General features: G+C 36.8%; 2 protein-coding genes and 1 pseudogene across 3 annotated transcripts in view; 1 reads left to right on the top strand and 2 right to left on the bottom strand.

Annotated features, from left to right (window-relative positions):
* Positions 1-7,087: 7,087 nt before the first annotated feature.
* Positions 7,088-10,931, bottom strand: ABO5 (ABA Overly-Sensitive 5). The gene is made up of 2 exons (XM_028204599.2): positions 10,068-10,931; positions 7,088-9,020 (listed from the first exon to the last, which is right to left on the bottom strand). The coding sequence occupies exons 1-2, from the start codon at positions 10,914-10,916 to the stop codon at positions 7,815-7,817; spliced, it is 2,055 nt and encodes a 684-aa protein (XP_028060400.2). The 5' UTR covers positions 10,917-10,931; the 3' UTR covers positions 7,088-7,814.
* A 3,796-nt stretch (positions 10,932-14,727) lies between these two features.
* Positions 14,728-23,534, bottom strand: part of LOC114268618 (DNA repair protein RadA-like protein) — a 34,943-nt gene continuing 26,136 nt past the window's right edge. The window contains exons 11-15 of the mRNA XM_082910207.1: positions 17,795-17,872; positions 17,000-17,038; positions 16,529-16,611; positions 15,921-15,993; positions 14,728-15,159 (exon numbers count right to left, since the gene is read on the bottom strand). Coding sequence (XP_082766333.1) covers positions 14,980-15,159; positions 15,921-15,993; positions 16,529-16,611; positions 17,000-17,038; positions 17,795-17,872 — 453 coding nt within the window. The 3' untranslated portion in view covers positions 14,728-14,979. The remainder of the gene's footprint in view (positions 15,160-15,920; positions 15,994-16,528; positions 16,612-16,999; positions 17,039-17,794; positions 17,873-23,534) is intronic.
* On the top strand, positions 18,729-19,735 carry LOC114301546 (mitochondrial dicarboxylate/tricarboxylate transporter DTC pseudogene; annotated as a pseudogene). The gene has a single exon (XR_014357318.1). The product of XR_014357318.1 is annotated as a mitochondrial dicarboxylate/tricarboxylate transporter DTC pseudogene (transcript).

Raw genomic sequence — 23,534 nt, 5'->3', positions numbered from 1 at the left:
ATGAAGCATGCAAGGAATGACAAAACCAAGTCAAAACAGTGGTATGCCATGCTAAAATAACCCCAAATACATGCTAAGATATGGCCAACATAAGCTTAACAAACATGCTCAAACATGAGGCAAATGAAGCAAGCCCACAAGACACAAGGAGAGGGGATGACCCTCTCCTACTTGGGACCTTAAAACACCATTTCCACCACTGAAATTCCTCTAAGTTTCAGTGGTGAGAAGGTCAAAACAAGGTGGTCCCAATAGCTTAAAAGGATGGCACAAGAACAAGGCCAAACAAAGCCTAAGAGGGGGTAGACTATCCCCAATACAAAACTGGCCTTAAACAAACATATTAAGGACTGAAAAATAGAACTTTTTGCAGTAGGAAGTTAAGCCTAAAACACCATGAAAATAGGGCTAAAAGCTTAATAAAAATCAAGGGATTTAAGGGTTAGAAGCTCACCTTTGTAGAACAACTTTGAAGCTATAACTCCAACAGCTTTTCTGAGCTCAAAGCTCTCCAAAAACACCAAAACCAGCTTCTAAGAGCCTCAGCAACAAAAGGATGGTGTTTGAGTGTGTGTTTGTGTGCAATAGTGTGATAAAAAGGCACTTTTGAACACAAAAATGAAGAGAAGATGCAAGATAGATACAATGATGTATGTATAACTCTCAAGCACAGAACTTTGAACCTGGGGGAGGAGGAGGGAGGTTCTCTTTTATAGAGAACAAGCAACAAGCTTGTTGGACAAGCTTTTGGCCTAAAGCCATCCCTCCATACACGTGTATGGAGGATGGCTTCTGTGCCTTCCAGCTGTAACAGCTGGCCTCAAAATATCTCCAAAAAGATGATGAAAAGCTATCGACCACTTGAAGTGGTCGCCCAGCTACTTCTACTGGTCGGCCGACCAGTGAAAGTGGTCGGCCAAGGCAAAAAGTGGTCGGCCATTGGGGGGAGATGGTCTGCAACATGAAAGTAAGGCAATGGTGTGGTGGCCAACCAGAAAAGGTGGTCCAAAGGCCAAGAAAACCAGTTACCTGACCAAAAAATTGGCTGGCAAGAAGGAAAGTGGTTTCCAAGGGGAAGAACTGGTCTCCCACCCTTATACCACCTTCCAAACAAGGAAAACAAGGTTTGTACCAAAAACAAACCAAAAAGGATGCAAGACAAAATTCCGGGAGGCAAGGCGCGCAGCCGGGAGCCTCGAAAACTAGTCTACGGGCATCAAAAGTGGTCTCCAAGACCACAGTATCCCTCTAGGCAGAGGCAACAAGTTATGGTTCAAAAACCAAGCCAAACGAAGAACGTTAAGCGGTCCCGAGACAAGGCGCACGGCCGAAGGCACCAAAAATCGAAAACTGGTCTCCAAACAAGGAACGTGGTCTATGACCACGAAAAGCTGTCTACGAGACCTCTCCCTTCCTCCAGGGAAGAGAAAACAAGGTTCGTTCCATAAACCGAGCCAAAGCACAAAGAGTTCAGAGGTCCAGAGGCAAGGCTCTCAGCCAAAAACTCTGAAACCTCGAAACGAGCACAACATACGTAATCACCGAGCGCTCAACCGATGACGTCTGAGTCTTAAGGTCGGTCAAAAATGGGCTGTCTACAGTGGTTGGCAGGTGGCCGGTGGTCCTCACTTTGTCCTAATGCTGTTTTGTGCTTTTGTTTCCCGAGAAAAGTTTGAGAGGTTCACTGTGGGATCCAAATTGATTCTAAGGGATCTCGAAACTGCGTTTCGGCATGCAAACGATCTCCATTTGTCAATATGAACGAGGTGTATCCTTTTTGAACATGTTGCAAAGTCTCCAAGAGGTAAATCAGAGGTTGTCACCAAATATTATTTTTGTTCATTCTATCAAAATCGCATAGTTATTCTCTTCTATTGTATAGAATGTGCATTTTCACATATACTTATGTTGCACGCGTGTCTTACATCACTCATGATTTGTGCATAGGACATGCTTTTCAATTTTGCATAGAATTTGCTTTTGTTTCTTGCATAGAACATGCGTTCAATTAACATCATCCATCGTTCACTTTGTGCATCTATCGCACTTGTTCGCTTTGTGCATCTATCGCACTTGTTCACTTTGTGCATCCATCGCATTTATTCACTTTGTGCATCTATCACACACGTTCATTCCTCTTTGCATCTTTTGTCTTTATATCTCAGGATGTTTAAACCGCGGCCTTCGGCGGGTTTTATCTCAGGACACGTGAAACGCGAGCTCAAGCAGTTTCTCTTGTTTCTCAGGATGTATGAAGCGCAGCCTTGGGCGGGTTTTATCTCGAGATATGTGAAACACGAGCTCGAGAAGTTTCTCTTATATCTCAGGACGCGTGAAGCACAGCCCTGGGTGGGTTTTATCTCAGGATGTGTGAAACACGAGCCCAAACGGTTTCTCTTCTCAGGACGCGTGAAGCACGACCCTGGGTGGGTTTTATCTCGGGATGTGTGAAACATGACCTCGAGCGATTTTCTTTTCTCACTTTCACAGGATGTGTGAAACGCAACCTTGAGCGGTTTTCCTTTTAGCTTAAGGCGTGTGAAACACGACCCCGAGCGATTTTCGTTTCTCAATTTCTCAAGATGTGTGAAACGCAGCCCTGAGCTGTGTTTTCTTTCCTCGTCTCACATTTTGGCGTGGTTAGACTGTGTTTTAGATCTTTTTGCATGGAACCTGTGTTGGTTTTAAGCTTAAAGATGCTCATTCATATATTTTTAACTTGTTTTTACTTATTACACTTGTTATTGCTTATTGCATCATCTTACATGATCATAAGTTTTCAAAATAGTCGGCTGCGCAAAGCAAGTGAGTCCAGCTTTCAAAGTTTTCTTTGTGCATATCATTTGCATCTTGCCCCAGAACTACACTGGTTTGATTCCTTACAAAGGGATATGAAGGCAGCTTACAAGCGCAACTATTTATTTTGTTTTGATTGTTTGTCCAAGTTTTACGTCCTTGTCAAAATGGGTCGTCTTCAAGCTTTGACATTCACTCACATTATTTCATGACTCCAAGTTCTGTCAAAGAGGGGCAACTGTAGACATCCCATTTTTGACCGCCCTTATGACTTGGACGTTACCACTTGCACACCCAATGATGAGTGCATATGCTTGTCAAGTGCTCGAAGTCCTTAGCAGAATGCCACAGGTTTGAGCCTTTAAACCCTACACACATGTTGTCTTTTTTTTGGACAAAAACCAGAGTTTTTCAAGCCTGCAACCTCTTGTGGCCTGCTGGCCACTGATGTGGTGTGTTTTGCGTATATTTTTCTGCCAGCTGTGCTAGCTGTTGGCACAGATACATGCACCTTCTTACACGTGTATGCATTGATATTTCTGAGGGAGTGTGAAGGTTTTCTATATATAGAGGACCTTCCCTCTTGCTTTGAAGGTTAGAAAATTTTAGAGAAAATTATTTTCTCTCTCTCTATAACATACTTTATTTTATAACATACTTTATTTTAATTTAAAAATAAAAAAGACATAATATGTCTTAATTCAATCAAATCAATATGTAAAGAAATGGAGTGGCTTTTGTGCGAGGCACAACAACCACAACCACAGTTGTGTCACCCTAGAGGTTTATTTCGGAATCTATTTCGATGATTTAAATTATTTATATTTTAAAATATATAAAAGAGAATATGTTTATAAAAAGTTAAATTAATCGGATATCGTTAACTATTTCATCGAATTGCATTTGTATCTACAAAAATAAATAACAATTGTGATTTAAAAATAAAAATGAATACAAAAGTAAATAGATGAAAGGGTTAATGATATCCGATTAACTTTATTTTTTGCAAGCATGTTCTTTTCGATGTACTCTAAAATGTGAATAATTTAGATTATTAAAATGGGTCCTAAAATAAGCTCATATTGCTGCACAATAGTGGTTATTGTATCCCTGCACAGCAACTACCTCATCTCCTGTATACAAACAATAAATATACAAAATAACAAATTTCCTTAAAAAATATAAACATATTATGTTATAAACTACAAATCTGTAGAAACAAATCAAATCCAAATCGAAATGTATAAATCATGAGTATTACAATCATTTATTAAATAGAAAAATTATTCAATATTTTCGAAATACTACGTGTATGTACTCCTTAAACAATCATCACTTAATATGCCTCCTCATGTTTCTTAACATCCAACACAATACCCTCACTTATCCATATTCTCCACTAATCATAATACTATATAATATCACGTGTCCATATTTTAAAATTACTAAATAATTATCCTTTATTTACATCATACGCTGTGTACAAATCAAACAATGCAAACACTTTTTTTAAAACATAAAAGGATTCTACAACTATTATGCCTCAACAGTACAGACCGTTTAATTGTATAAAATTTCAAAACGTAATTTCTTCTATTTCTTTGTATAAACGGAACCTGATAACAAGAATCTACTGCATATACTTGCAGATATACAAGGTTGTATCTATCTCTTTATTGACTCTAGATTGAGATCAACAAATAACCAAATCGATTCTGTGTAAATAAATTTTTGTTTCAAACAAAAGTTTCGGAAAAGCAAGAATTTTTATAAAACATACACAGTGTACAAAAATAAAACCATATTATGTTTCTATTTTGTTTGAGTTTGAAATTTATGATAACAGAATAAGAAACAAAACAATTGGAAATAGGATCTAACTCAAACACAGATTTGGATAGAAGCATCATCGTTAGTGCCTAAAATCAGTAAATAATATTGAGAGTTTTACCTTAAATCGGAAACACATTATGTGAAAAAACAATTTGCAAAAAAATAAATTATTTTACCGTAAATAGGAAACACATTATGTGGGACAACAATTTGCAAAAAATAAATTTAACCAATAATAATTAATCTTTACCGCACCATTTGTACAAACAAAACTATAAATAGATGGGAATTTCTAAAATTGTAAGAAAATATTTTCGAAAGAATCAATTTAATGCAAATAAATAATAAAATAAAACACAAGGAATTTCTTACAGGAGTTCTGCAAAATTTAAACAATTTGTGACCAAGGCCAGTGTTTAAATAATGTGTATTTAATATAGAAATTCGCCCTCGCTTTTGGTGCTTGCAATTGATAGCTGTCCTGCCTTCAAGATATAACGATCACCACACACAAGAATTGTACAACTTTTTTGTGTGTTTAGCGAACCAATTTGTATCATACACTCTCTCTTATATACTCAACTAAACATAATATATGAATCATAAAACTCTTTTTTATTCTCTATGAATGCCATGGAATAGGGTGAGATGGTATTTATAAAAGTGGTTAAGACCATTCTAAAAGGTCATAACTCATCGATGGAACATTTTCACCTGAGGCACCATGAAAGTTACACCTTTCTATTTGAATGGTGTGAATTCCCATTTATTTATAAGATTTTCTAACCAACACGGTGTAGGATTTTATTTTCGATTTGCTCTATGTTTGTTGCTGCATTACAATCATTTTCTTCTGTTAAAGTTGGGTTTTAGCTGGTCACCAAACTGATTATCCAAAATTTCACTTTAATTTATAATATTTAGAAGTATAGTTTATTTTATTTTAACTATGTGCAAATTATCTTTTTTGTATATTTATGTAGTTTAATCTAAATTTAACTTTAATCCGTATTATATCAATTTAAATATCGTTAACTCTAAATTTTAAGTTCAATTTTTGGTCATTCTATCCAAATTATTGTCAATTTTTTCTCCTTATGTCAATACCTTCATATTAAGATTTTGTGAATTTTAACATTCAATTTTTTAAAAAAAAAAGACAAAATTAAAACTAAATTTAAAGTCTTAAGGCCCATATTAGTTCAAATTAAAATAATTTGAATCAAAATACATGAGTGAGTTTAATTTACCCTTAAATTTTTAACAAAAAATTATTTCATACTCTAAACAAAATTCTTTGAAATGCTATCCCCATAGAATCTGAACCCTTCGTAAATTGAAACCCTTTTAAATTCAACGGGTTAATTCTTGACTAGGTGTTAAAAAAATTAAAATTTAAAAAAAAAAATTAAAAATTTACTAAAAACAAAAACAATCAATCTTTTTAAACTTCTTTAATAGAAAATTTTAATTTTATCTTTAGTAATTAAATTTTTTAGTCATCTATTTGAGACAGATCTAGAAAATAAATTAAAAAATTAATATAATATTTATATTTTATTAATGTGTGCCTTTAAAACACAATGCTTAAAAATGTCGTACATCAACCATGAAAATGAATGCATTAAAAACGTATAATGTATGATACCTTTCAAGTTTTCTTAACATGCAATTTTTTTTATTCAAAAAAAATACTAAAAATGAAAAAACACCAAACAAATAAGTCAAAAATGCCAACACTTAAAGGACCAAGCCATAAACAGATTGATCTTGAGACCAACAGCATTTAAGAACCACTGAATAACATTAACCTCATCTGGCCCCTCATTCAATTGATGGATATATATTATATAGGGTAATGCTAGGGACACAAAGCATACATATCATTTGGTGTGAATACAATCACACCTTCTTTTTTTTTACTTTCAAAGGACGTCGTTCACATCCAATAATTGCCCTGTCAAATAACTGAAAAGTTTCTCAATTATCAAAATGCGTAGAACTGCTAAATGATTTTTCTCATTCATTAAACCGCAGCTCAATCGTCAAATCATTCAAAAATTTAGGAGTAAAATTGCAAATGCAACGAGTTTCCATCTACTGCTAGCTTGTGTGTGTATATAGAATTCTAAGAAAGGGTCAGCAACTATTCTTTCCAGCATTCCCTCAATCCCATATAGATTTACCCCAGGTTAGGCAAAGAACCACCATGCACATTCTATTAGATATCAATCTAGGGAGAAGATAATATGGATTCATCTCTATGACAATGGAACATGACCCTTGATTGACAATTTAATTGACAATTCATAAAATTATAATGCATGTCTAAAGACCAACAAGATCATATAGAAACAATTGAGGTGACATACTTCGGTTACCCTTCCTTTAACATAGCAATATAATACCATCTGAGGAGTAGTGCATAAACTTCAAAGCATAATATCACACACCAAAATTACAACACTTCTGACAATCAATTTCTCATAAAGAACCAGATTAGCAGCCCAAAATGGGTGAACACAACATTTTCTTCATGAGGTTAAACAAGTTCCCAACAAAATTAACTTCCAATTATGTAACTTACACTATGTCCATTCCACGACACCCCTCCCTTGCTTCCAAAAAAGACATGCAAAAAGAATATTCGCAGTAATGATAATGATACAAAATTTACCATGCATTATACCTGGTCATGTATGCCGGTATAGGGCTCCGAAAACAAACACCCCACACAGCTGATTCCATGTGGTTTAGCACATTGTGGTCCTCCAATTTCAAAATGCACGACAAAGATCCTTGCATTATGTCAAAGAAAGCCACGAATCATCCAAAGCCCAAAAAGCCAGATATACGCATTTGGTAACAATAGATCGTTTGCAGATGAAAAATAAGGCAGACTTTGGTAGGGGCTGCTTCCTTCAAGATGTAGGATATCTCTTCAGATAACCAGTGCAACCAACATCAAGTTTATACAACTTATTGCCCCACCAAACATGGTATCAAGCTCTTACCTTCAAAAGATGTACACCAGAAAGTATGCAGTGCGAGGTGTCGCTGTATGACAACATCAATTTTCTCACCTAATGCTCAAGCCAATTCTAACAGTTTACAACAACTTGATCAGACCCCTTAAACTAAATCCAACTTGTGTGTATCATATGTCAATAATAGATGTTTTTTCATCACCTTAGAGGGCTAACAACCCAGCCTGTAATTGGACTCTGCCTCCGAACCCTGACTGTCCTATGCAAACCACTTTGCAACCTTTCAAGAACTGCATATGTGATTGAATCTGGTGTTAACCCCTGTTGTTTAAGTTTGGCATAAAGATCCACCGCTTCAGCAGTTCTCCCAGACCTCTCAAGGCAGTCAAGTAAGATATTGTATGTTACAATGTTAGGGCAACAGCCTTCAGAAAGCATCTCGTCAAACAACCTACAAGCCATTTCAACTTTATCTGTCTTGCCAAAGCACTCAATCAATGTGCTATAAGTGACAACATCAGGATTCAATCCCTTTTCTTGCATCTCTTTGAACCTCATGTGGGCTTCATCAAGATCACCATTCTTCCCCAGGCAGTTAATTAAAGAGTTGTATGAGATAATATCAGGACTACAATTACTGTTCTCAAGCTCTTCAAAGATTTTCACAGCTTCATCAACTCTCCCAGCTCTACCAAAGCTGGAGATCAGTATATTGTAGGTAAAAATATCTGGCGAAGGGCCATCTTGCTTCATCTGATCATAAATATCACGGAGATAGGAAATTTGTTTTAATTTGCCGAGAGCTGAGAACACAGTGTTATACATAATAGTATCTGTACTTATTCCCTTTTCATGAACCTTACTTAACAAGTCCAAAGCCTCTGCTATTTTACCCGCATTGCATAAACTCTCTAACATGGACAAGTATGCATCCCTATCCCCATTATCATGGAAGCTCCACATATTGCAAAAAAGCCGGTGAGCTTCACTTGCATGGCCCAATTTACTCAATGTCCTCACAAGATAAGCATATATCGACTTATTCATGTATTTATTTGATATTTTCACAACCTCGTCAAGTTTACCAAGCTGCCCTTCTGCAACCAAAACATTTAGAATGACACTGTACGTAAACTCGTTGGGCCGACAACCATTTTCAACCATTTTAAAGAAGAGAAATATCGTCTTGTCAACCATTCGATTTTTAGCAAGTGCCTGGATCATAGTATTATAAGCAATTAAGTTTGGAATACAACCCTTGGCTAGCATTTCTTGAAACAATGTCAGTGCTTCATCGGGTTTCCCAATTTTGCCGGTCATTCTGATCAGAATAGTGTATGTATACTCATCAGGTTCACAGTACTTCCGTTTCATGTCTTCGAAAACCTTGTACGCCTGGCCAACCTGTCAATATGCTGCATATCAGATCATCAGGATCTGTGTGACTGATATTTACAAAACTAATTATAAAATAGATGGGTGGAAAATTCAAGGGAATCCACATAAATCAACTGCAAACTAGCATTACAGACGACTCAAAAAACTTAGTTCTAGTCATTCATGATTAAGATTACAATGTTCAAATACCTATTGCTAAGATGCTTGAGGTGTTCATCACTTTTGACAAGCCGAAAAACTGCTAACCTATTGGTTCCCTCAGAGACCATTGCACACAATTTAAGACTTGTCCAATTCTTCAATGTGTGTGCAATCCAGAGGAAATAAACTGCTCTGCACTTTATACTTTCCTCCCAAGGATGTTATTACCACCAATCAGTGATCAAATAAGACAATTGACAGAACTTCAATTTGCAACTACATGCTAAAGTTGTCTGTGTATACCATTTTTTTCATATTTAAGGACACGAAATTGGGTTTGAAAACAGTTACCTCAGCTCATCCCCGTAAGTTCTACTATACATTTTGAGGGTTCTCCAAAACCGTCCATCTACTGACCTTGTTTGAATAGTTTTCCCTAAACAATACTACAAGGAAAGTGATGCGCAAACAAAAAAATTCATAACAAGAATACCACAAGAATGATGTGGCAATGGCATTTTGAAAATGTAAGTCATTTTAATGGGCTTTGGGATTTGGAATGAATGGGCACAAATCTGCCACGTCATTTTGTATGGATTTTTACAAATTTTGTGTTTTGTATATCATCACTCATACCACAATTGTTATTAGCAACATACACAACACATCTTCAAGTAAATCCATCTTTGTAAAGTACTAATCTTTATGCTTGTTTTAAAAATGACAAAGCTTGAAAGAATCTCTACGTTTTGGATAACTTTAACATTGTTTCATTCATTCAAAAAGTCCACATTTCCACATTCATGAATCATACCCACAAATACAACGACACTAATCATATATTCATCACATTGCAATAACCAATGAATAAGAATTTCAATTCTAGAACCCATAAGGTACTAAAGATCAGACCTTTTCATCCTTAACCAGAGCATCAAGAAGCATATTATACGCGAATATATCCAATTTATATCCTCGCCTCCTCATATCCATATAAACTTCGAAGGCCTTATTCGAATCATACGATCGCAAATACGCCTGAAGAAGGCACTTATACGTATAGCAATTCAACCTCAAGTCCCACTTTTTCACCAACCCTAAACACCTCTCCAACTCTTCGCCTCCGCCGAACATTCCGATCAAGATATTGACGGTGGAGATGTTGCCACGTACCCCGGAGTTTTCCATCTCGTCGAGGATCTGACGGACGGTGTCGGATCGGTGGAGAGAACAGGATTTGGAGAGGATGAGGAGGATGCGATTGTAGGTGAAGGAGTTGTGGCGGAATTTGGGGATAGAGGAGGGGCAAAATCGGAAGAAATGGAGGGCGAGGGTGGGGGAATTGAGGGATTTGAGGATTTCGGAGGCTTCGGAGGGGGTTAGGGTTAGGGTTAGAGTTTGGAGGTAGTCGGAGAGTTCGGAGAAGGGGTCGTCGGAGGTGGCGGTGGTGGTGGTGAGGATTTTGGTGATTTTGCAGATGAGGTCGCGGCGGGGGAGAGTGTAGCCTCTGGTGTCGGTTTGGAGGGTGGGGGAGTCCACTTCCACGGCGAAGGAGCGGCCGTTGTCGGCTTCGACGACCACTCTGCCGCTGTATTTGGTGGCGAAGTGGCGGCGGAGGAGGTGGTGGTGGCGGTGGTGGAGCTTCATTGTCGGCTTCTTCTGTGGTCTGCTCTCTTCGCTACTGCTGAATTCAATTGGTTTTATGGGCTTAACAAGCTGGGCCTCTGATAAGGCCCGTTGTGAAGATCCATGTTTAATCATGATTTTTAGCTGGGCCTAAACTCATTGACAAATGCATGTTTTGGGAAATGCACTTTTTAACTTTTATATGTTGGTTTAATTTTGCTTTTAGTGAATTTTTTTAAAAATTTTTAGGTTTCTAACAGGAAAAGTATAATTTTTTTTAAAAAAATCAAAAAAAAATCAGAAAAGACAAAAATAAACCAAAGTAAGTTATCTTTTTTGTCTTATTTTCGTTTTTAGTGATTTTTTTTTTTTTTTAAAAAATTTAAAAATATACTTCTTAGATTTTTCTTGATAAGGCGGACTGAGAAAGTTTTTTAAAAAATGACATAATTTTGAAAAAAAAAAAATCACTAAGACAAAAAAATATGAAAAAAGATGTGGCTTTTTTTTGTTGCCAAAATGGACTCCTCTTTTATTGTAAGCTGGGATATGGGGGGAATTCTATTTGCACCCAAGAATCATTTAGCCTCTGTTTGGGAAGGAAAAGCCCAGGCTTTTTTGGCTAAAATAGCCATAAAAAACAAAATAGGTTATTTTAGCCACAAAAAACAAAACATCAAATCCAACCTATAATCATTACAATCCTCTCTCACAAAAAAAAGTCAAAAAAGCCAAAAAGTCAAAAAGCCCTTTCCAAACCAGGCTAAAATAGCCAAAAAGCCAAAAAGCCAACCCACTTCCCAAACGGAGGCTTAGTATGTTCAATTTCTCAGTACTTTTTATTAAATTATTTATGTTATAATTTATTCTCAATATACCCTTTTTTTTTAATAAATTACCCTTCAAAATAAAATGATAATTTATGATACACCAAAATAATAAACAAATTAAAAAATCCTAAATTCCTCGAGTCAATCTCGCTGACCTCTGCAAATATGACAATCTTGGTGAATTGCTCCGCAACTCCCCCACCGATTACCTTCCCTGCTATTTCAAATCTCACCATTAATACAGAAAGTGGGTTATAATCCACTTCCCAGATTATAACTCACCTCCTTTCTCACAAAAAAAGCTGCTTATAAGTAGTTTTTTACCAAAAACTGATTATAACCATCTTCCCAAAATAACCTTTATTTGGATAACCACCTGCCCTTACTTTTGTAAATCTCATCACTGATTCATGTGTTTGTATATATATTGGTATTATTGTGTTATTTATTTTACATGGGACCATGGGTTGTTGAGATTTTGACTTGTTTGTATCTATCATAAGTGAGAAGAGTATCTTTTTTGAATCCTAGACATTGTTTTGTTTTGTTTTGTTATATATTTATATATAAACATGATAATATGATTTTAGACATATGAAACATATAGAACTTGAGTGCCTCGCCAGTGATGGCTAATATAATTTGATGTAGCTCTTAATGTTTTATTGCTCAGGAACTCATGGGTGATCCTCATTGAACAATATTTATTTTGGAAGGAAGGATTGTGAGTTTTGAGCATTTCTTCTATTTATAAGTACCAACACAATAAAAAATAATAATTTTAAAGATAATGGTAAGTTTTGATGGATGGATTAGAATTTTGGAGTGAAAAAAAATAAAAAATAAAAAATAAAAATTGAAGAAAAAATAATTAAAACTTGAAAAAGATGATGAACAGACTTGATTATGAAAAATATGTATAAATGATTAGTGTGTACCGCAAAAAACAAAATAATATTTTATTTTAAGATGTAATGTATATTATCCTTATTAGTAAATTTATATTAATGTATAATATGAATTAAAATTTTAATTGGGCATCTACTGAGTTACTATTTGAGATATGATAAGGGAAAATTGGTCTAGGGTCCCTCTCCCACTTTTCGTAATGGAAGAGATCTACAAAATTATTTTTTGATGTCTAAGGTTCCTAAACATATATCAAAGAAATTTCAATCCTTTATACAATCTTCATCATCTGACCCATTCCATTTCTCAACCAAAATAGCTCTAGCTTGCTCGCAAAGCGTCTTGACCTCAGCTTCTGTTAGAGGCTTGAACTCCATCAAGTGCTCGATCTGCCGATCCAGATCCGCATGCGAAGACATTCTCTCTCTCTCTCTCCGATCTGAAACACCGATTGATCAGAGACTGAGATTTTGATGAAGCGAAGTACAGTGCATTTAAGGATATATCAAGACAATATCGACAGGGCTTGATGGATGCAGAGACTTATGTAGGTTATGTGAATCAGTTTGGCTTGTCACATCTTGTTATTGAGTTGGCTGGACTCTGTCCTGATGCTGAGAAGCAGAGAGCACTTGTTGAGACCTATGATGCAACTTTGCAAAACAATGGCCTACAAGAAAAGTTTTGGAGCAAGGACAGCTCACATATGAAAGATGGTAATGGTTCCAAGAAGGTAAAGGAAAGTGCTTAGATGCTGATGACACTCAATATTGGTGAAGTCAATTTTTTCTGGCTTGAAAAGTCCAGAATTTATCAATTTTTTTCTGATTTGAAAATTGGTCAAACTTTTCTCTGGGTTGAACCCAGAGAAATTCTTTGGAAGTCCAGAATTTCTCTAGACTAATTTTCTCTAGACCAATATTCTCTGACCTGAAGAAAGCTTCATTATTGTTATTTATTTATTTGACCTGAAGAAAGCTATATGATTGAAAATACAGCTTTTATATCCAGTTCGATTCTTAAAAGATACTTATTTGTATTTTTGTTTTCTTAGAAAAGAGCCTTCTAGCTATGACTTTGAAGCAACATAGAAATTTTGCTCACTCAATACCTGCATGTATGTATCCTACACTTGCCATAATTTAAGTGTGTATGTAAGGGAATGTATATGCTTGTGTATAAATGTAGTACCATGAAAATATTCTTCTGTTTATTACCTTTAAAAAAATAGTTAATATTTTAATGATAAAAAACACACTACTTCATCAAAAAAAAAAAATTTCCCGAACTGTCAATTGCAACAATGATGGAGGATCAAACCCACGGCAGAGAAATTTGAAATTTCTCTAGAGTCCATGAAAGACTAAGAAAATTTTTGTGGCAGTGTCCATGAAAGGCTAAGAAGGCAGAGAAATTTTGAATTTCTCTGGACCAATTTTCTCTGACTTAAATTTTCTCTGGACCAATTTTCTCTGGATTGATATTGAGGGACCTTAGACATCATGAAAATATTTGATGTCCTTTGTACTATAAAATCATAATATCAGGAACCTTAAAAAAAATACCCCATATGATAAACCATTTAAAGTTACCCCCAAAAAAATTAAATTTGCACATTTAATCAATTTTCATTTTTTGTTCTAAAAAATATAATTAAATGAAACTAACATGAAAAGAAAAAATTGTTAAGACTCGTTTCGTAGATGAACAAAATTTTATTTGGTTTTTAAAAAATTTGCAATCAAGAAAAAGTTAGTTTCATTAATTTTGAAAATAAACTTTCAATCCTTCATCCCTCTCCAATCCACCATTGCATTCAAGAACTGCCATTTTGAGAATCGCCACATATGACATTCTTAAGCCACTATCTCTCGCGACTGATAACCACCTTATGTCAACAACCACCTCCCATTGGCCCTCTCATACTTGTTTTCAAATCAAGTTTATAAAATGACCTATTTTTACCAAAAATAAACAAATATGTTTAATATTTTTTGTACATTAAAATAAGCAAACTATTTTCATAAATTGTACAAGGAATTTTTTGAAAACTCCCTCCAAAAAACACTTTTCATGTTATCTTTTAAAATTTAAAATATATATATATATTTGCACAAAAATAAAAACAATATGAGAGCAATGGATATTTTTGAACTTTTCAATGTCTTCATTCTAGAAAAACAAGACAAACAAAAATACCCAAAACAAAAACAATACCAATCAGGATCCTTAATAACCTTCTTGTTCCTCTTCTCAAAACATGCCACCCATTCTTTTACACTAACGATGCGTAGTGAGTTGATCCTCTTAAATTTTGCATTTAGCTAACAAAAATGGAAACAGAAATGCCGGCTCAAAAACCAGAATACAAAAAAGTTTACTATTTACATCCAATATATGAATATCAGCACAATATTTGTACATAATTTATGACAAAGGTGGTAAATAGATCTCCTGCTTCATACCAATCTGTTCGCTGTAAACACAGTATTGATCATCTCTTTCAAATTCCTGCATCCCAAGATTACTGTCCCCTCAGTGCCAATAGCTGCAAGAGATTTCTCAGTTGATTTGGGGACAATACACTTTTTGTATCCTAGCTTCACCACTGTATTCAACCGCTTCTCCATTCTTGATACCTGCAAACATTGGTACAATGAACCAAACAAAACAAAATGAAAACAAGAAAATGAGTCTATAGTCAAACGAAAATTATTTATATTTATAATTTAATTTAAGTTGATGGAGGAATGTATATTAATTTTAGATATATCTTATTTGTACACATGTTAGACACGAATAGCTTATGAACACACTACGGGGCATGCTGGAATACCTCTTGCCATGCTCTCTCAAAATGTTTTTATCTTAAGACATTACTCGCCAAAACTAATATATAAGAATGTATTTTTCACGTTAAGGAACTATTTTTAAGTGCCATTTCATGGGATACTATAAACTTTTGGAAAAAATAAAATTTTAAGATAGGTACAAGATGTTAAAGGCTAGCTAGCACTGAAGGAATGAATGTGATTATGTTAAGCAAATTGCTCTTTCCATATAACAAGAATCTAATGTTTTTACAGTTTTCAAGTTACGTGTAGAGATATAGGAATGTACTTATTGGAAATGCTTTTGGCTTCAATAAGGGGTTTTACAAACATATGAACACATAAATAATATCTGCTAAAAAAATACATCCTTAGTACCAATCAAAGAAAATCTATCTATATTTTTTATTTTATTTTGTAATATTGAAGATCAGAATATAATCAGAAACCCAAAACGTGATCTTCCGAATACTATAGATGGCACATTAGAAAAGGTATTGTATAAACTGAATTGGCATTTCAGACTAAATTTTAAATTTAATACAATAACAGAGAAAGTAGATACTTACTGGGCGAAGCTCGCCACCAAGGCCAATTTCTCCAATGAATGCCACACTATTGGGAATAGGAAATTCCAGGAAACTGGAAAACACAAAAGTCAAATGTTTTCTCGATCTATAACAAGTTTAAGTCGTAAATAGATGAATAGGAGCCAAAACAGGTAAGACGAAAGCAGCAGTACGAGACTAAGTTGCAATAACTAGTGCTGGAATTCGGGCAGGTTGAACCTGATCCGGAAAAAAAAAAAAAAAAAAGGCAGGCAGGCTCTAGCTCAGGTTTTCTACAGTTGGGCTTAGGTTTAAAAATCATGGGTTTACCTAAGGTCGGGTTGGGCATGAGTTGCTTGCGGTTTGACAGCTAAGGCAACCTGACCAAACCCAACGTGAAACACATGTAGACCAATTTTACCATACATGTAACATGAACTTCACAACATATATTATTTTCTAACTGCTCATACATTTCTTAGAAGCCTGAACATTTTCAGAAACCCCCAAGATAACATGCTATAATGTTGTTTCTATCAGGTGAGAAATGACAAAAGGAAAGCATGCGTAACAAACATAAGAAATGTTAAATACTTGTTTTGAGGACAAGTAAATAGAAGAACACATACCTACTGCAAATTGCAGCTGCTATAGCGAGATCACCAGCAGTCTCTGTCAGTGTCACCCCACTAACGACATTTAAAAAGATGCCCTGTGATTGAACAATAAAAAATAGTTAAAGCTTAAAAAAAAGACAAACATGTCACAAAATAAAATGATCAAAACGAAGACAGTATAAACTGAACTATGAGTTATAAAACGTGAACAGTTGATATGATTGAAGGCTATTTGTCAGGAAACAGATACTTTCAATGTGTGGTTTTGTATCAAAGACAAATGTCGTTGCATTTCTTGATTTTCTTCTACTTCTCTAACCTAAAAGTAATTTTTTTATCATGATTAAAATGGAGGGAGAAGCCCACATACATTCCACAAAAGACAGAACAAAGAAGAACGATGAGTATTTATTTACATATATGTTTTTGGATAAGTAAGATGATGAAATTTGAAAGGATAAATAACAAGGAAGAACTAATTACATTATCTTGAAGCTTTAGACCAGCCTGCTTCTTAAGAACCTACAAATGAAGAGATGCAAGGATCAGTTTCAAATTGAATAGTATTCGGACATTTTAGCACATAGCCAAAACAGAAGCAAGATATCACCTCACCATAATACTGTATACTCCCTTAATTGGAAAAATTACAACAGTAAACAAGGTGGAAATACCATATGATATTTTTTTTGGTAAACTTCACATATTATGCCATCGAAAACTCAGGCAAGCAAACCTAAGAGTATACCCAGTTCAATGAATAATTTTGTCTTTTAAAATCATAAAAACAGAGTGCCACAAGGAATCTGATAACCATCGTATTTCCACCCCTTTCTGATGTCCAAAAGGAGAAGCTACTCCATAAACATCCTATTGAATAACCCTACACAAAGAAATGCCCTACAATATGATTTGATTTTGTATTAATATATTTGTGATTGTAATTTAATTTACAAGAAAATGCATGTGTAAGAGACAAGTTTCATCCACAACATTAGTGAGGTAAAAGTAACCTTTAATATCCATGGAACACGATCTTTCTTGTCAGTCAAATTGGACACACGAACCACTTTACACATCAAATGTTAGTCAAACATATCTTTGATCTCAAACCAAAGTGATTCTATGGTCAAATCATGGCATGTGCCATTACAGGTTTGGTTTCTTGTGCCATATGCCATGATTCGTAACGTTGTATCCACAATCCCAAAAAAGAGACTTACCCAGAATGTGTCAAATGTTAAATTGTTAATATGAACTTTGGAACTATTACTTAACTGAAATAATCATGTCTGCTCGGCTCGCTGGAACCCCGTTCACTTGCCTTAAAATCGATGAGCCAGGGATGCATAATGCCTACATGATAACTGCAAGTCATTAAAAGTGAATAATGAAAACTGAATACTAGGATACTAACAGCCATCCACAGTGCACAATTTATTTGGCTGAAAAATACAGAAGTTACTTGGTGCTGTCCTGAAATGATCTAAACACATGGCTACTAGCATTTGAAATTGACACACACTAAAAAGGTTGACCCAAAAAATTGACTTGAAAAATTAATTCCCTGAAAGTACTGTAAAAATATCAATCAACATAAAAGAAAACTTGATCACTTCATCAATTCAAATGGAAAAATCCTGCTCTGCGTGGACCAAGCACTACAAAAGATATCAACTACAGCAGCATATTACATTTATATTACAGTTTACACAACTGAATCAAGCTAAATCCCACTACCGTGATGCCATGCTCAACAGGAATTCCTAATTCAAAGCAGAGGCCTTCAGGTCAGCTGCCAGCCACAATTTTTAAGTTTCTTCCATAATCAAAGACAACAAACCTGGAAAAAGAAAATAGCTAAGAGGGGGTGGGAGAGAAGGGACAAGATGCCAAATTCAACCTGTTAAAATCCACCTACTCTCCACCTACTTCACCCACTTAAACCTACTCCACTAAACCTAACCCACTACACCACTACCACCTCACCTACTCCACTAAACCTAACCCACTACACCACTACCACCTCCACTTCACCTACTCCTTACCTACTACACACTCACCCTCTTCTATATATAGGAATCATGAATCATTGTAATAGATATGAATATATATCAATCAATAATACATCTATTTCTTACATGGTATCAGAGCAGGTTTAGAAGCTAATATTTTTTTCGCTTCACCGGCGGGCGGCAACCTCACCTTAGCCGTCCGTCGGACCTTCACCTAGTCTGCAAAAATTCTCTCTTGTTTTTGACGAAGGCTCTTTCTCTTCTCTCTGTCTGCTTTTTTGTTTGTTCAATTTTGGGGGCTAACTATTAGCAAAAAGAAAGAAGAAATGGGAGAGACGAAGCCAAAAGCCAGTGGTGTTTGGCCCACCGTGAAGCCTTTCGTCAATGGCGGAGCCTCTGGAATGCTCGCTACCTGTGTCATCCAACCTATCGACATGATCAAGGTCAGAATTCAATTAGGTCAGGGATCAGCCACTGATGTGACAAAGAACATGTTCAAGAATGAGGGTATTGGTGCCTTTTACAAGGGGCCGACTGCTGGGCTGCTTAGACAAGCTACATATACAACTGCCCGACTTGGATCATTTAGGATTCTGACAAATAAAACAATTGAGGCCAATGATGGGAAGCCCCTACCTTTATATCAGAAGGCTTTGTGTGGCTTAACTGCTGGAGCAATTGGAGCATCAGTTGGTAGTCCAGCAGATTTAGCACTCATTCGTATGCAGGCAGATGTTACCTTACCTCTCGCACAGCGCCGGAACTACACGAATGCATTCCATGCCCTTTATCGTATTGTTGCAGATGAAGGAGTTTTGGCACTCTGGAAAGGTGCAGGCCCTACTGTAGTGAGAGCAATGGCACTGAATATGGAAATGCTTGCCTCATATGACCAGAGTGTGGAGTTCTTCAAGGATTCTGTGGGTTTTGGTGAGGCTGCTACAATATTAGGGGCGAGTAGTGTTTCAGGATTCTTTGCTGCAGCCTGCAGTTTACCATTTGATTATGTAAAAACCCAGATACAGAAGATGCAACCTGATGCTGAAGGCAAATTCCCATACACTGGTTTTTTAATATAAACAAGAGACCCACACACTCACACATGCACCTCTGGTTTTTTAATCTTTCAACCTTTTCCTTTTTTTTATTTTTTATTCTTCAACTCACGTGGCATGTCTCTTCATGTTTTTTATTTTCTTTTATCATCATCACATTACACTCATCATTTCTCCCACATTTCTTTTAATATTTCCCATCATTTCTTTTAAACTTTTCTTCTGCCAACCTGTTCCCCATTGATTTTATAATTTCATTTATTTTATCACATATCTATTTAAAAAAATAAAAAATAAAAAATAATAATAATAATAATAAAAAACCAAAACACACCGCACATCGTTTTATTCATGACAGGGAATTAACCCCCATCACATTTCTACAAAAAAAAAAAAAAAAAAAAAAAAACAACAACAACAACAACAACAGCTTTGTTTTCTTTTCTGCAGCGGCCACACATCGACCTCACTTCTTCTCTACTCTGCCGCCGATCTTTTCTTTTTGCCTCCGTCCTGGGCGGCCCTTGACGGTGCTGCCTCCGTGTTTCCCACTCCACTGGGCATGATCACTCCTCCCTGCTCCTCCACTACAGAATATGGCGGACCTCCAAAACGAAACATCACGGTGGCCTTCCGCTTCAGCTCCTTATTTTCCGCCTTTAGCACACTTATCTCTGCTCGCGCATCCTTATACATGCGTTGGAGCAGAGCTAGCTGGGAGTTTAACTGCTGCACCTCATTTGCCCTACTCTGCAGCCGGTTCGACAAGTTTGTAACCGCAGTCATGGTTTCCACACATGACTTCAATGTATACTGATTGGCTTCCACATCCGACTGCACTGCCATTCTTTGCTCCACAGACCGCATCGAAAAGTTCAACGGAGCAAACTCCGGGGCGCTTGGTTGAGGTTCCAGTGCCACCGCACCAGTTCTCTCTCTTGTTGACTCGTTGAGGTCGGGAAAGAGGGTGAGCAGACCGCGGGACGACGAAGCCATTTTCTGGGCAACAGCGTGTTACAGAATATTACCGAGTTTCTCTCTCCGACAACGAAGAGTTTGTTTTTCAGAGTTTTTTCTCAGTTTCTTGTCTCAGCCTCTGCCTCGGCCTCCGCCTCCGTCTTGGTTAAATAGCCAGGGCAGCCACGCGTATCGCGCGCCACTTGACGCCAGACGACAAACGGGCGCGCCAGCCAAGGCACTCACGTGCCTCGCCATCATATCTGGCACACCTTTTTATGGATTGGGCACACCTTTTGATGGCACGCCTTTTTATAGATTGGGCACACCTTTTGAGGGTGCGACTTTTTAAGGGTCCGACAAGACTCTGTAAACTGTCCCGACATTGATTCCGGTTAGCTCCTTCATGGGTCCGACAAGACTCTGTAAACTGTCCCGACATTGATTCCGGTTAGCTCCTTCATGGGTCCGACAAGACTCTGTAAACTGTCCCGACATTGATTCCGGATAGCTCCTTTATGGGTCCGATAAGACTCTGTAAACTGTCCCGACATTGATTCCGGTTAGTTTCTACAAGGGTCCAACAAGACTCCGTAAACTGTCACAACAACTATCACAACATTGTCTGCTACAACGGTCCGACATGACCCCATAAACTGTCTTCTACATCGGTCTGACACCGCCATCCAGTGTCCTCTACACAGTTATGACACCACCATACAGTGTCCTCTACAACATTATGACACCCCCATACAGTGTCCTCTACAACGTTATGACACCACCATCCAGTGTCTTCACCAATGGTCTGACACGACCATACAGTGTCTCTTATCCTCTTTTATTTTTATGTATTTTCTTGTTTTGTTACTCTCTCCAAACTCAAGTTGGTTAGTTCCTATCCCCCTTGAGTTTGCGGGGGGCTGTTAAAATCCACCTACTCTCCACCTACTTCACCCACTTAAACCTACTCCACTAAACCTAACCCACTACACCACTACCACCTCACCTACTCCACTAAACCTAACCCACTACACCACTACCACCTCCACTTCACCTACTCCTTACCTACTACACACTCACCCTCTTCTATATATAGGAATCATGAATCATTGTAATAGATATGAATATATATCAATCAATAATACATCTATTTCTTACACAACCGCTGAGAAGCAATGTAGAAGTTGAGTTTGTGACTTGATCCCACAAAGAGATTTTCTAAACAATGGTGGAAGTAAGGCTATTGTCAGGTATGCAGCCTCCCCAAGCTCTTGTAAGAAAAGAGGGTATGACTGTTGAATCATACTTTCGCATAAACACCTTGAAAATTCTTGAATGTATACTGAATAATAAGACCTTTGTTTTAACGAATTAATAGGCTATTAGGAAACGATGATACCATTGCCTTTTGGGGAAATAACTTGATGGCTTTTCTTTCCCAATACTCCATCCAAGTTAATTAAGACCGGTAAGCTCAGCACTAACATTTCTGCAACAACAAAAACATTTTTCTAATACTGGACGCAAAAACTTGTCTATATGATCAGTAACAAGAATTTGTAGTAGGGTAAGAAGAAAGCATGTGGTTCAGGAGGCTGCTCTAGGGTGAAGAACGTAATGGATTGCTACAGACAAAGGGCACTTCCCTGCTGTATTCTTTTTTTAATAAATAGCAGTACTTCTCTTTATATGTAACTACCATTGATTACCAACAGACGAGCAAAGAAAAATGCTGGAAATTTGTGTTAATGCATATAATAAGATAGTGGCATATGATAGTGGTGTTGGTGATAGATAGTGGCATGTATAGAATATGATAGTGGTGTTGGTGGTAGATAGTGGCATGTATAGAATATGATAGTGGTGTTGGTGGTAGATAGTGGCATATATATAATATGATAGTGGTAGATAGTGGTAATATATAATATGTAAGTGGCATATAATGGGTTATAATGATACTTGTAATATCTCCTATATAAGGAGTGTCATTTGGTCTTGTAAAATAAGAAGTTTTGAATATAACAGAAATATATTCCTTCTTCCTCATATTTTCGGAGTTCTTCTTCCTCATATTTTCTAAGTTGGTATCAGAGCTACAAAAAACACAGCAGCCCTAAAACCGTCATATCCATGTCGGAAGTCACGTCCGAAACCACTTCAACCCCTGCCGCTGCCATTCCAGTGAAAACGTCAAACTCTCACTTTGTCCAAATCACCACCATCCGCCTAAATGGTGATAATTTTCTCCGCTGGTCACAATCTGTCCGGATGTATATCCGTGGGCAAGGAAAGATCGGTTACATCACTGGTGACAAGAAGGCTCCTGCTGTTAATGATCCACTGTTCGACAGTTGGGACGCTGAAAACTCCATGGTTATGACATGGTTGGTCAATTCCATGGAGGAGGATATAAGCTCTAATTACATGTGCTATCCTACTGCACAAGAATTGTGGGATAATGTTAGTCAGATGTATTCTGACCTAGGAAATCAATCTCAAGTTTTCGAATTAACTTTGAAGTTGGGAGAGATTCGTCAAGGAGATGATTCCGTCACCAAATATTTCAATTCGTTGAAAAGGTTGTGGCAGGATCTTGACATCTTCAACACATACGAATGGAAATCGGTTGACGACTGCAACCACCACAAGAAAACTGTGGAAGACAGCCGTGTTTACAAGTTTCTTGCCGGCCTCAACATTGAGTTCGATGAAGTGCGAGGAAGAATTATTGGCAGACCTCCTCTCCCATCCATTGGCGAAGTATTTGCCGAAGTCAGAAGGGAAGAGAGCCGAAGGAGCGTCATGCTTAAGAAAAAAGGTACTGGTGAATCAATTGAAATTTCTGCTTTAATTAGCGATGCTGCGGCCAACAAGGCTGCAAATTACCAGCGCAGGTTTGATGATAAGCCACGGGTCTGGTGTGATTTTTGCAACAAGCCTCGCCATACACGCGAAACGTGTTGGAAGATCCATGGAAAATCTGTCAACTGG

This window comes from Camellia sinensis, chromosome 15 (assembly GCF_055761805.1).
Source record: "Camellia sinensis isolate YWXY chromosome 15, ASM5576180v1, whole genome shotgun sequence".
Lineage (NCBI taxonomy): Eukaryota > Viridiplantae > Streptophyta > Magnoliopsida > Ericales > Theaceae > Camellia > Camellia sinensis.
The sequence above is the reverse complement of the archived record's forward strand: the minus strand, read 5'-3'. Positions and strand labels throughout refer to the sequence as shown.